At 42.9% G+C, this 12,926-nt stretch overlaps 1 protein-coding gene across 3 annotated transcripts in view; it reads right to left on the bottom strand.

Annotated features, from left to right (window-relative positions):
* The window catches only part of LOC135502885 (proton-coupled zinc antiporter SLC30A2-like), a 60,557-nt gene extending 48,123 nt beyond the window's left edge, over positions 1-12,434 (bottom strand). For all 3 annotated transcript variants that reach the window (XM_064796059.1, XM_064796060.1, XM_064796065.1), the window contains exons 1-2: positions 12,333-12,434; positions 11,706-11,924 (exon numbers count right to left, since the gene is read on the bottom strand). In XM_064796059.1, the coding sequence (XP_064652129.1) occupies positions 11,706-11,923 (218 nt within the window). In that variant the 5' untranslated portion in view covers position 11,924; positions 12,333-12,434. The remainder of the gene's footprint in view (positions 1-11,705; positions 11,925-12,332) is intronic.
* Between the last annotated feature and the right edge of the window lie 492 nt (positions 12,435-12,926).

Here is a 12,926-nt window from a genome sequence, read left to right as displayed (position 1 = left end):
AGTTCTCTAATAGAGCAGATAGTGAGTCGAATGTGGTTCCACCGTCTGACACAGGAAACCCAGCCGCAATCCTCTGGGCCAGTCTGGCAACCAGAGCAGTTCTCTAATAGAGCAGATAGTGAGTCGAATGTGGTTCCACCGTCTGACACAGGAAACCCAGCCGCAATCCTCTGGGCCAGTCTGGCAACCAGTGCAGTTCTCTTATAGAGCAGATAGTGAGTCGAATGTGGTTCCATCGTCTGACACAGGAAACCCAGCCGCAATCCTCTGGGCCAGTCTGGCAACCAGAGCAGTTCTCTAATAGAGCAGATAGTGAGTCGAATGTGGTTCCATCGTCTGACACAGGAAACTCAGCCGCAATCCTCTGATCAGAAAAGATTATGCTTTAGCTCACTGCATAAAGTCCAGACACGGGACAGCCTAGGTCTTTCTTGTTGTAGGGATCCCAAGGTGTTGGAGCGTATTCAAGGAGAGGAAGGACTCTCTTGTCGTTGTTGATATTTTTCTTGATGGGATATATTTCAAATGATGTTATAAATCAATCAATATGGCAACCACTATGCTCGCCTGAGGTGTCACACCGACTGTAACTAGCTGAAGAGGGAAGCAAGCTGTTATGGATGTCAGATAGTGGTCTCCCTGGCATCTGCTTGCAATTTCTCTTGACATTCCACCACGATCTCAAGGACCTGGCTTTATCTAATGATACGTTGGCACGGGGGGAGTGGGGGAAGGGTGGAAGAGCCAGTCACCCCCGTGGGAATTATGATTCCCGAAAGGATGTCTTTGGAAAGGGTAAGCATTTGTTAGCCAATAAAGACAACATTTTAATTCCTCACCTTCTTTGAGGCATTTGGAGAGACTTCTTGTCTAAACAGTACCATTTTGCCCCCTCTAAGGCATACAATGGTAACTTATAAACACAAGACTTTGATTTTTGTCTCGGTTGTCTTTGCCGAGCCTAGGCACTTCAAATCTTTGTCAATGTTTTTAATGGTCAGTATTCTAGTCAGAATATGTATGCTATGCTTTGGTTTGCCATCTGACACGAGTGATCAGGTTTTAATCGTCTGATCAGAGTAGTTCTCTAATAGAGCAGATAGTGAGTCGAATGTGGTTCCACCGTCTGACACAGGAAACCCAGCCGCAATCCTCTGGGCCAGTCTGGCAACCAGAGCAGTTCTCTTATAGAGCAGATAGTGAGTCGAATGTGGTTCCATCGTCTGACACAGGAAACCCAGCCGCAATCCTCCGATCAGAACAGATTATGCTTTAGCTCACTGCATGAAGTCCAGACGCGGGACAGACTAGGTCTTTCTTGTGGTAGGGATCCCAAGGTGTTGGAGCGTATTCAAGGAGAGGAAGGACTCTCTTGTCATTGTTGATATTTTTCTTGATGGGATATATTTTAAATGATGTCATAAATCAATCAATATGGCAACCACTATACTCGCCTGTTTGTCACACCGACTGTAACTAGCTGAAGAGGGAAGCAAGCTGTTATGGATGTCAGATAGTGGTCTCCCTGGCATCTGCTTGCAATTTCTCTTGACATTCCACCACGATCTCAAGGACCTGGCTTTATCAAATGATACGTTCGCACGGGGGGAGTGGGGGAAGGGTGGAAAAGCCAGTCACCCCCGGGGGAGTTACGATTCCGAAAGGATGTCTTTGGAAAGGGTAAGCATTTGTAAGCCAAAAAAGACAGGATTTTAATCCCTCGCCTTCTTTGATGCATTTGGAGAGACTTCTTGTCTAAACAGTACCATTTCGCCCCCTCTCAGGCATACAATGGTAGCTTATAAACACAAGACTTTGATTTTTATCTCGGTTGTCTTTGACGAGCCTAGGCACTTCAAATCTTTATCAATGTTTTTAATGGTCAGTATTCTAGTCAGAATATGTATGCTATGCTTTGGTTTGCCATTTGACACGAGTGATCAGGTTTTAATCGTCTGATCAGAGTAGTCCTCTAATAGAGCAGATAGTGAGTCGAATGTGGTTCCACCGTCTGACACAGGAAACCCAGCCGCAATCCTCTGGGCCAGTCTGACAACCAGAGCAGTTCTCTAATAGAGCAGATAGTGAGTCGAATGTGGTTCCATCGTCTGACACAGGAAACCCAGCCGCAATCCTCTGATCAGAAAAGATTATGCTTTAGCTCACTGCATAAAGTCCAGACACGGGACAGCCTAGGTCTTTCTTGTGTTAGGGATCCCAAGGTGTTGGAGCGTATTCAAAGAGAGGAAGGACTCTTGTCGTTGTTGATATTTTTCTTGATGGGATATATTTCAAATGATGTTATAAATCAATCAATATGACAACCACTATACTCGCCTGAGGTGTCACACCGACTGTAACTAGCTGAAGAGGGAAGCAAGCTGTTATGGATGTCAGATAGTGGTCTCCCTGGCATCTGCTTGCAATTTCTCTTGACATTCCACCACGATCTCAAGGACCTGGCTTTATCAAATGATACGTTCGCACGGGGGGAGTGGGGGAAGGGTGGAAGAGCCAGTCACCCCCGTGGGAATTATGATTCCCGAAAGGATGTCTTTTGAAAGGGTAAGCATTTGTTAGCCAATAAAGACAACATTTTAATCCCTCACCTTCTTTGATGCATTTGGAGAGACTTCTTGTCTAAACAGTACCATTTCGCCCCCTCTAAGGCATACAATGGTAGCTTATAAACACAAGACTTTGATTTTTATCTCGGTTGTCTTTGACGAGCCTAGGCACTTCAAATCTTTATCAATGTTTTTAATGGTCAGTATTCTAGTCAGAATATGTATGCTATGCTTTGGTTTGCCATCTGACACGAGTGATCAGGTTTTAATCGTCTGATCAGAGTAGTTCTCTAATAGAGCAGATAGTGAGTCGAATGTGGTTCTGCCGTCTGACACAGGAAACCCAGCCGCAATCCTCTGGGCCAGTCTGGCAACCAGAGCAGTTCTCTAATAGAGCAGATAGTGAGTCGAATGTGGTTCCATCGTCTGACACAGGAAACCCAGCCGCAATCCTCCGATCAGAACAGATTATGCTTTAGCTCACTGCATGAAGTCCAGACGCGGGACAGACTAGGTCTTTCTTGTGGTAGGGATCCCAAGGTGTTGGAGCGTATTCAAGGAGAGGAAGGACTCTCTTGTCATTGTTGATATTTTTCTTGATGGGATATATTTTAAATGATGTTATAAATCAATCAATATGGCAACCACTATACTCGCCTGTTGTGTCACACCGACTGTAACTAGCTGAAGAGGGAAGCAAGCTGTTATGGATGTCAGATAGTGGTCTCCCTGGCATCTGCTTGCAATTTCTCTTGACATTCCACCACGATCTCAAGGACCTGGCTTTATCTAATGATACGTTCGCACGGGGGGAGTGGGGGAAGGGTGGAAAAGCCAGTCACCCCCGTGGGAATTATGATTCCCGAAAGGATGTCTTTGGAAAGGGTAATATTTGTTAGCCAATAAAGACAACATTTTAATCCCTCACCTTCTTTGATGCATTTGGAGAGACTTCTTGTCTAAACAGTACCATTTTGCCCCCTCTAAGGCATACAATGGTAACTTATCAACACAAGACTTTGATTTTTATCTCGGTTGTCTTTGACGAGCCTAGGCACTTCAAATCTTTATAAATGTTTTAAATGGTCAGTATTCTAGTCAGAATATGTATGCTATGCTTTGGTTTGCCATTTGACACGAGTGATCAGGTTTTAATCGTCTGATCAGAGTAGTTCTCTAATAGAGCGGATAGTGAGTCGAATGTGGTTCTGCCGTCTGACACAGGAAACCCAGCCGCAATCCTCTGGGCCAGTCTGGCAACCAGAGCAGTTCTCTAATAGAGCAGATAGTGAGTCGAATGTGGTTCCACCGTCTGACACAGGAAACCCAGCCGCCATCCTCTGATCAGAAAAGATTATGCTTTAGCTCACTGCATAAAGTCCAGACACGGGACAGCCTAGGTCTTTCTTGTGGTAGGGATCCCAAGGTGTTGGAGCGTATTCAAGGAGAGGAAGGACTCTCTTGTCGTTGTTGATATTTTTCTTAATGGGATATATTTCAAATGATGTTATAAATCAATCAATATGGCAACCACTATACTCGCCTGAGGTGTCACACCGACTGTGACTAGCTGAAGAGGGAAGCAAGCTGTTATGGATTCAGATAGTGGTCTCCCTGGCATCTGCTTGCAATTTCTCTTGACATTCCACCACGATCTCAAGGACCTGGCTTTATCTAATGATACCTTCGCACGGGGGGAGTGGGGGAAGGGTGGAAGAGCCAGTCACCCCCGTGGGAATTACGATTCCCGAAAGGATGTCTTTTGAAAGGGTAAGCATTTGTTAGCCAATAAAGACAACATTTTAATCCCTCACCTTCTTTGAGGCATTTGGAGAGACTTCTTGTCTAAACAGTACCATTTTGCCCCCTCTAAGGCATACAATGGTAGCTTATAAACACAAGACTTTGATTTTTGTCTCGATTGTCTTTGACCAGCCTAGGTACTTCAAATCTTTATCAATGTTTTTAATGGTCAGTATTCTAGTCAGAATATGTATGCTATGCTTTGATTTGCCATCTGACACGAGTGATCAGGTTTTAATCGTCTGATCAGAGTAGTCCTCTAATAGAGCAGATAGTGAGTCGAATGTGGTTCTGCCGTCTGACACAGGAAACCCAGCCGCAATCCTCTGGGCCAGTCTGGCAACCAGAGCAGTTCTCTAATAGAGCAGATAGTGAGTCGAATGTGGTTCCACCGTCTGACACAGGAAACCCAGCCGCAATCCTCTGGGCCAGTCTGGCAACCAGAGCAGTTCTCTAATAGAGCAGATAGTGAGTCGAATGTGGTTCCACCGTCTGACACAGGAAACCCAGCCGCAATCCTCTGGGCCAGTCTGGCAACCAGAGCAGTTCTCTAATAGAGCAGATAGTGAGTCGAATGTGGTTCCACCGTCTGACACAGGAAACCCAGCCGCAATCCTCTGGGCCAGTCTGGCAACCAGTGCAGTTCTCTTATAGAGCAGATAGTGAGTCGAATGTGGTTCCATCGTCTGACACAGGAAACCCAGCCGCAATCCTCTGGGCCAGTCTGGCAACCAGAGCAGTTCTCTTATAGAGCAGATAGTGAGTCGAATGTGGTTCCATCGTCTGACACAGGAAACCCAGCCGCAATCCTCTGATCAGAACAGATTATGCTTTAGCCCATTGCATAAAGTCCAGACACGGGAGAGCCTAGGTCTTTCTTGTTGTAGGGATCCCAAGGTGTTGGAGCGTATTCAAGGAGAGGAAGGACTCTCTTGTTGTTGTTGACTTTAGTTCGATGCGAGTCTTACTGCACGTTTCTGCTGAGGAAACCTGTGGTCTTGATAATTTGCACTTTACACGTACTGTCTATATGGTTGTCAGGACTTGGTAATTTTGGGGATGGAAGACCATGTCGCACATGATCGTCCATTGTCCCAGTTAGTCAAGATCCTTCTGCAGCTTGAAAGAATTAGCTATGGACATGATGACAAGGTACACAATCATGTCATCGAAAAAGAGTCCATGAACAATGTCGTTGAACTAGAGCAGGAAAAGCAGTGGCCCGGGCATGGATCCTTGGGGTACTCCCGATGTGACACTTCCTTTATTTGACTTCTCTCTGTCGAAGATAACTGTTTGATGTATGTTGCTGAGAATGGCAGATATCCAGTTGTTGATTTGGTTTGATTGCTGTTGGTTTACCTTGTTGCAGGCTTTGAAGAAGACCATCAAAATAATATCTGTTTGTTTGTGTTCATGTATCTGAGGATCTGCTGGCAAAAGTCAGCAGAGCTGGTAAAATAACTATTCAGAATGGTGTCTGTCCCTCCATCCGAACAGTAGAGGTTACTGTGTTACAAACATATTGAGGACAAGTGCGGTTGACTTGCGTGTTGAAGTATGTTTTTAGCTCAGCTGCGCTGTCAAAAGTCGGCAGAGCTGGTAGAATAACTATTCAGAATGGTGTCTGTCCCTCCATCCGAACAGTAGAGGTTATTGTGCTACAAACATATTGAGGACAAGTGCGGTTGACTTGCGTCTTGAAGTATGTTTTTAGCTCTGCTGACAAAAGTCGGCAGAGCTGGTAGAATAACTATTCAGAATGTTGTCTGTCCCTCCATCTGAACAGTAAAGGTTATTGTGCTACAAACATATTGAGGACAAGTGCGGTTGACTTGCGTCTTGAAGTATGTTTTTAGCTCTGCTGACAAAAGTCGGCAGAGCTGGTAAAATAACTATTCAGAATGGTGTCTGTCCCTCCATCCGAACAGTAGAGGTTACTGTGCTACAAACATATTGAGGACAAGTGCGGTTGACTTGCGTGTTGAAGTATGTTTTTAGCTCTGCTGACAAAAGTCGGCAGAGCTGGTAAAATAACTATTCAGAATGGTGTCTGTCCCTCCATCCGAACAGTAGAGGTTACTGTGCTACGAACATATTGAGGACATGTGCGGTTGACTTGCGTCTTGAAGTATGTTTTTAGCTCTGCTGACAAAAGTCGGCAGAGCTGGTAGAATAACTATTCAGAATGGTGTCTGTCCCTCCATCCGAACAGTAGAGGTTATTGTGCTACAAACATATTGAGGACAAGTGCGGTTGACTTGCGTGTTGAAGTATGTTTTTAGCTCTGCTGACAAAAGTCGGCAGAGCTGGTAAAATAACTATTCAGAATGGTGTCTGTCCCTCCATCCGAACAGTAGAGGTTACTGTGCTACGAACATATTGAGGACATGTGCGGTTGACTTGCGTCTTGAAGTATGTTTTTAGCTCTGCTGACAAAAGTCGGCAGAGCTGGTAGAATAACTATTCAGAATGGTGTCTGTCCCTCCATCCGAACAGTAGAGGTTATTGTGCTACAAACATATTGAGGACAAGTGCGTTGACTTGCGTCTTGAAGTATGTTTTTAGCTCTGCTGACAAAAGTCAGCAGAGCTGGTAAAATAACTTTTCAGAATGGTGTCTGTCCTTCCATCCGTCAACACGGTGCACGTTTTGTAACCATAAGACGCAGGCACTTCAAAACTAGCCATGAGGACAACAGATGGACTCAAGCGAGTTCCAGTGTCGTGTCGCCTATCAACCAATGGGGTTGGCAGGTTTGTTTATTGTTACTACATGTTGAGTTGTTCTGCAGGGTTACGTTAATCGGGGATTGTAAAGTTCAGACTAATGTTTCTTCTGTTCTTTTAGGTAGAAATATGCACTTTTGCACCAAATTGGTAACAAATTATAATTCTTCGTTTTTTATCTTCCAGTGTTTTAGTCCATTTGAAAGTTGTACTAACTGACTTATACTCCCGTAGTGTTGATCAGGTCCAGTCTCTACATTTCACAAGAGTTCAGGACCCCATAGAAGTGTATCAGTGAAGAGAGAGGAATCAATGCCACACAGTGACGATTACATTGGAGCCAATTTGATACATGTAGGTGGATCAGTAGCGTTGCCTCATATAAAACTATGAACAAAACCTTTGGGGCTGTGCACAGGGTGGAAATGTCTGCTGAAGAAGCAATTTAAACAAAGGCATGGGTGTTATGTCTTCATGAGAGTATTTACTTGTTGCCTCTTCTTTTCAGGCAAGAATCAAATTCTGAGAGCATCAGCCGACAACTTCAGACAGAAGAGAAGAGGAGGTTTTTTGGTTCAAATGGTGGCAAAGTGGTCTACCAGCCTTGGTTACGGAGAAACGGCATCAATAGTTTCAAGTCTGGAGCCACACAGCCAGTGAGATTAGTGCAGGAAGTCTACCATGAATGACACAGGAAAGGTAAAATGACATCCACGGTTACACAGGTAACCAGCCCCTGACTTCAGTCACAGTGTAGCTGATGGCTTCGTTACAGGCCATTTCAATGCTGCACAAAAGCTTTTCAGTGACATTCTTCCAATCTATTTCACATGTTTCAGTAATGCATCACAAGTATTTGTATTTCGCTAGATATAAATGGTTGTCCGAGGTTATCTGACGTGGTGAGTCATGTAAACCAAATTTCAGGTTCATAGCTTTAGCAGTTAAGAAACGTGCCATATTTACACTCATACAGCCAATTTACACCATTTGACCTACATGACCTTGAGAAGATGGTCAAATCAAAAACCTGTATGATATGTGATGTATCCTTGTTAGGAAAAATTATCGAAAACGATTCACTAATAAGAGAGATATCACACTTTTTAGGTTTTCACTTTTGGCCTGCTGATGGCCAAGTCAAGAATTAGATCGGACTGAAATCAGTATCTGAGGTCATCTGACCTGGAGGGTTCTGTGTACAAAGTTTCAAGTTCATAGCCTTACATGTAGCAGTTAAGAACTGTACCACGGTTTTTGAAACAGGATACAGACGACGACGACAGACGATGCTGGACAATGGACGACTGACAACTATGGCGACTACGGCGACAATGGCGACTACGGTGACTAAGGCGACTACAGCGACCACAGCGACTACAATGACCAGGACGACAGACGCCGGACACTGCGGTATTGTATAGACTGTTGGACCTAGACATGAATTATTTGCTGTGCAGTTGCAAGGAGTACCTGCAGGAAGAATATTATTGAAAACATGTCATTGATAAGCGAGATATTGCACTTTTTACCTTTTCAGTTTTGAAGTCGAGAATCAGATCAGACCGGAATTCGTTGTCAGAGGTTATCTGACGTAGGGAGTCATGTGTACCAAATTTCAGGTTCATAGTTTTAAGAAACGTGCCATATTTACACTCACACCCAATTTACACCTTTTGACCTCTGTGACCTTAAAGATTTGGTCAAATCAAAAACCCGTACGATATCTGATGTATCCTTGCTAGGAGTACATACCATAAAAATATCATCGAAACAATTCACTTATAAGAGAGATATCACACTTTTTAGGTTTTCACTTTTGGCCTGCTGATGGCATTGTCAAGAATTAGATTGGACCGAAATCAGTGTCTGAGGTCACCTGACCTGGAGGATCCTAGCAGTTAAGAAACATGCCACTGTTTTTGAAACAGGATACAGACAACATGGCCAGTGAGGATCCTGGCTCTATTTGTGGACGTCTCATCAGAAAGATGAGATCTATGGTGGAGCATCTTCACAGTTAGAATATGCAGTCACACCACACATGGTATCGACATGTGTTTCCAATCGTTTGATAGCCAGGGTGCCAGTGATTATTGTGAATGACAGACTCCACTATAGAGCAGTCTGCTCCTTCACTGCCCTTCACTGCCCTTCATCCATGTTAACAACTCTATTTCTCCATCAAAAACTGCTCATTTCCACAGATATTCCTTTTTTGATTTCATGGTTTCTACTGTAAAAGTGAACGAGAAGCTTCTCCTATTAAATGCCTTACTCCATTGAATATATCACTCAGTCAATGCATTTTCAATCTGTGCCTAAAAACCCTCCCCATTTCACCAACTTGTCATTTTTGCTTTCCTGCACTTCACCGCTAGCAAGTTCATGTTTTGAATGTATGTGTATTTTTGCAAGATCTTCGTACCAGATTGTTACCTAATTCTCCGAGCCGACGAGATATTCCTTTGTCTCCTTAATGAATAAGAAGTGTGCAGAAACTTTGCATAATTTGTTAGTTTTTCTATACAAGAGTAGGGGTAGGAGACTTGAATTCTAATTGTATTACTTTGTTATGTCATCTTGATTTGTATCGCTTGATATCATAATTTGTATTATTGTAAGGGGCCGATGGCCTTAATCATTAATAAAAGTTTATTATTATTATTATATTATTATTATTATTATTATATATTATTATTATTATTATCATTATAGTTAAATAAGGAAATGCAATAATGTGGGCATCAAGGATCTGGGCTTGATGTGCGGCCACCCAGATTGACCCCCTGTTCAACGACGTAGAATAGCGTCATTGGGCACCGAATGGTTGGGTATAATAGACGTAGATCTACAGGGAGACACAGAATTATTTTCCTTTGGACAATAGAACTGTATTGTGTATCCATTGTGCGAGGGAAAATAATTCTGGGCCACCCTGTGCATCGATATACACTCGAGGTGTTAACATTTAGTGTCGATTCAGTTTTTGAACCAAGATATTCTTGCTCCTTTACTAAGATGCCCCCTTACTATTCCACACATGACACACTTGTAGAAACTGTCATCTCGACTGTCCTAAATACATTCAACTCTTTAGTAAGCATGTAATCAAGTCAAGTATCAAATCCAACTGAAATTCATTGTCAGAGGTCACCTGACCTGAGGGGTCCTGTGTACAAAGTTTCAAGTTCATAGCCCTAGCGGTTAAGAAACGTGCCACTGTTTTTGAAATAGGATACGACGATGGACGACGACGACGACGACGACGACAGACGACGGACACTGCGGTATTGTATAGATTCAACTAGACGGTGAGCCAAAAAGTTGATGAACCAACATATATATAGCAATCAATCAATCAATGAAGACCTAATTAGTACCTAATTTATACCTAATTAAGTATTAAATTGGGTCTCAATCAATATCAAAACATAGACAAGCAAGAAATGTCATCAGGGAATCGAGTCCAGAGACAATATGACCTAGATCTATCGACAAAATCAAAGCATATCAATTCAGTTAATATGTTGACATGAATAGTTTCAATCAATAACTTTTCTGTACTAAACAAAGAAAAGCAAGTTCAAATTTACAATCCTCGATTGGAACTCACATAGTTTGATTGCATTCAAAGATAAATTCATTGAGCAATGGCACATATTATGTCAATGAACTTTTTGGGCCGTGATCGGGGATTGTTAACTCATTCTGAAAACCATACGGAATACCTGTGTTTTGGTTGTACTTCTCAGAAAGTCACTGACAAGCTGCAGAGGATATTTGTCTGAATCTGTGGAGGCCAGATATGGAGACCAGCCATCAGACCTCGCCTCCAGAATGAGGCAAGCTGCAACATTACAAAAAACTAGAAATTTTGGTTCCTGCTGGGCTCAGACTCAAAGTCCTTGAGTGGTGATGGAATTATCTCAACTCTACACCAACACGCAAGAGGTGTTCGATATAAGCTTTGCTCCACGTTACAACCTTTCTTATCATAAATACAAGTCTTTATTGATTCTTGGTATCATGTAGAATATGACATGACACTAAAAACCCCTCTTTTGAGGACACTTTTGGAACTGACAAATACTGTCCTTAATATGGAGGTGTCCTGATTGCAGAGGTTGAATCATATGAAAGTGACCAACATGGACCGAAATCAGTGTCCTTATAGATAGAGGGGGTGTGCTGCTGAGAGAAGTGTCTGTTTAGGGAGGTTCCACTGTATTGGTAAATGACGAGACAAGATGAAGAATGACGCTATACAGGTGTCTCCATCTATCATCAGCGCATGAAACAAGTGGTCAAAAAAACCACTGCTGTCATCTACCAACCATCACCCACATCATTTGAAACAACCACTTTGAAGATAACAACAAATAATCATTTATGGGTCGGTCAGGGCCCAGAATAGGTTATCAGAAATCCCATTTGGTGCCTAACTGTAGTGGCATGTAAAACACTCCTCCTACCTTGGAGGAGGAATACTCTCTGGAGAATGACATATAAGTTCAGAGTGAACGCTGAAGAAGGGGAAGAGGAAGAAGAAGTTCTAGAAAACAGAAATTGATCCCGAAGGAATGTAAACATAAAATCTACTCACGTTTGGATGCCTGTTCCCGACCTGGTTCGAAATTCTTCATTGGAGGCCTCCAACTTCGCGTTGGTAGACCGGTTGAGTAGTGGCTGGGACTCAAGGTCCTCCACCTGAACATTGAAGGGGTTAATCCGGCCAGAGTCCCTACGTGCGGTCGACCCCTTTCTAGAACCCTTGGTACTTTTCCCGGAGGCTTCGACACTCGTCTTGAACTCTGAATCCATCCTGTAAGATGAACAACTTGTCAACATATTAACATATCAACATATCAACATGTCAACATGTCAAACCATTAACATGTTAACATATCAACAGATCAAGGCAGAAAATCAAGTTTAAGTCAAGCCAAAGCTGCCGAATGGTATCAGAGCTAGCCCTTATCCCGGTTTCAGTAGCATCAATGACTAGGATAATCACTTCCCCCTGGACAGGGTGCTGGTGCATTACAGGTCAACTTCCCTGGCAAGCCTGGCACCCATTCATACAATGGACACCTGGTATAACTCCAATTGCCTGTGGAAAGGGTGATCACAAAAAGGGCAAAAGATACAGAAGCAAACAATCTATTTAATGCTTCAAGGATAGGTTTTGTTAAGGGTCAACGATAGAACCTTTGAGCAGACTTTAACTTACTTTCTTTGCACTCCACCAAGCACGCTCCCTTTGCTTTATATACCTTTAAACACAAGTAAAATATTTGGAAAAGCCAACTGTCTCAAACTCCAGTCCTGCAGTCCTACCTGCCCCAGAACAACTTAGTATGATACAATAGGTCAACAATTATATATGATTTTATCCAACCAAGGTTATCGGTTTCAGATCAAACCCATTGTGTCAGCTGGATCAATTATAATTCAATTTGACCTAAAAACTGTGCCAAGAGGCAACTTCAGGCCAATGAATTTTATTTTGAAGAAAATTTTTCTTGGCTAAAGCAATATTTATTTTCGTATGGAATAATGCCAGAACTTTGAACACTGAAGCAACTGCACGACAACAAGAATTGTTTGTGAAGACAATGTATAGCGAGAACTAGGTTAACTTAAGACTAAACAGTTGAACCTCCCTTAGCGGACACCTCTCTACTAAGGACACTCTCTCTATTAAGGACACTAGTTTTGGTCCCAAAAAGGTCATTAACATTCATTTTGACCTCTCTAATAAGGACACCTCTCTATTAAGGACAGCGCTAGTCAGTCCCGAGGGTGTCCTTAATAGAGAGGTTCT

Source organism: Lineus longissimus, chromosome 19 (assembly GCF_910592395.1).
Source record: "Lineus longissimus chromosome 19, tnLinLong1.2, whole genome shotgun sequence".
NCBI lineage: Eukaryota > Metazoa > Nemertea > Pilidiophora > Heteronemertea > Lineidae > Lineus > Lineus longissimus.
The sequence above is the reverse complement of the archived record's forward strand: the minus strand, read 5'-3'. Positions and strand labels throughout refer to the sequence as shown.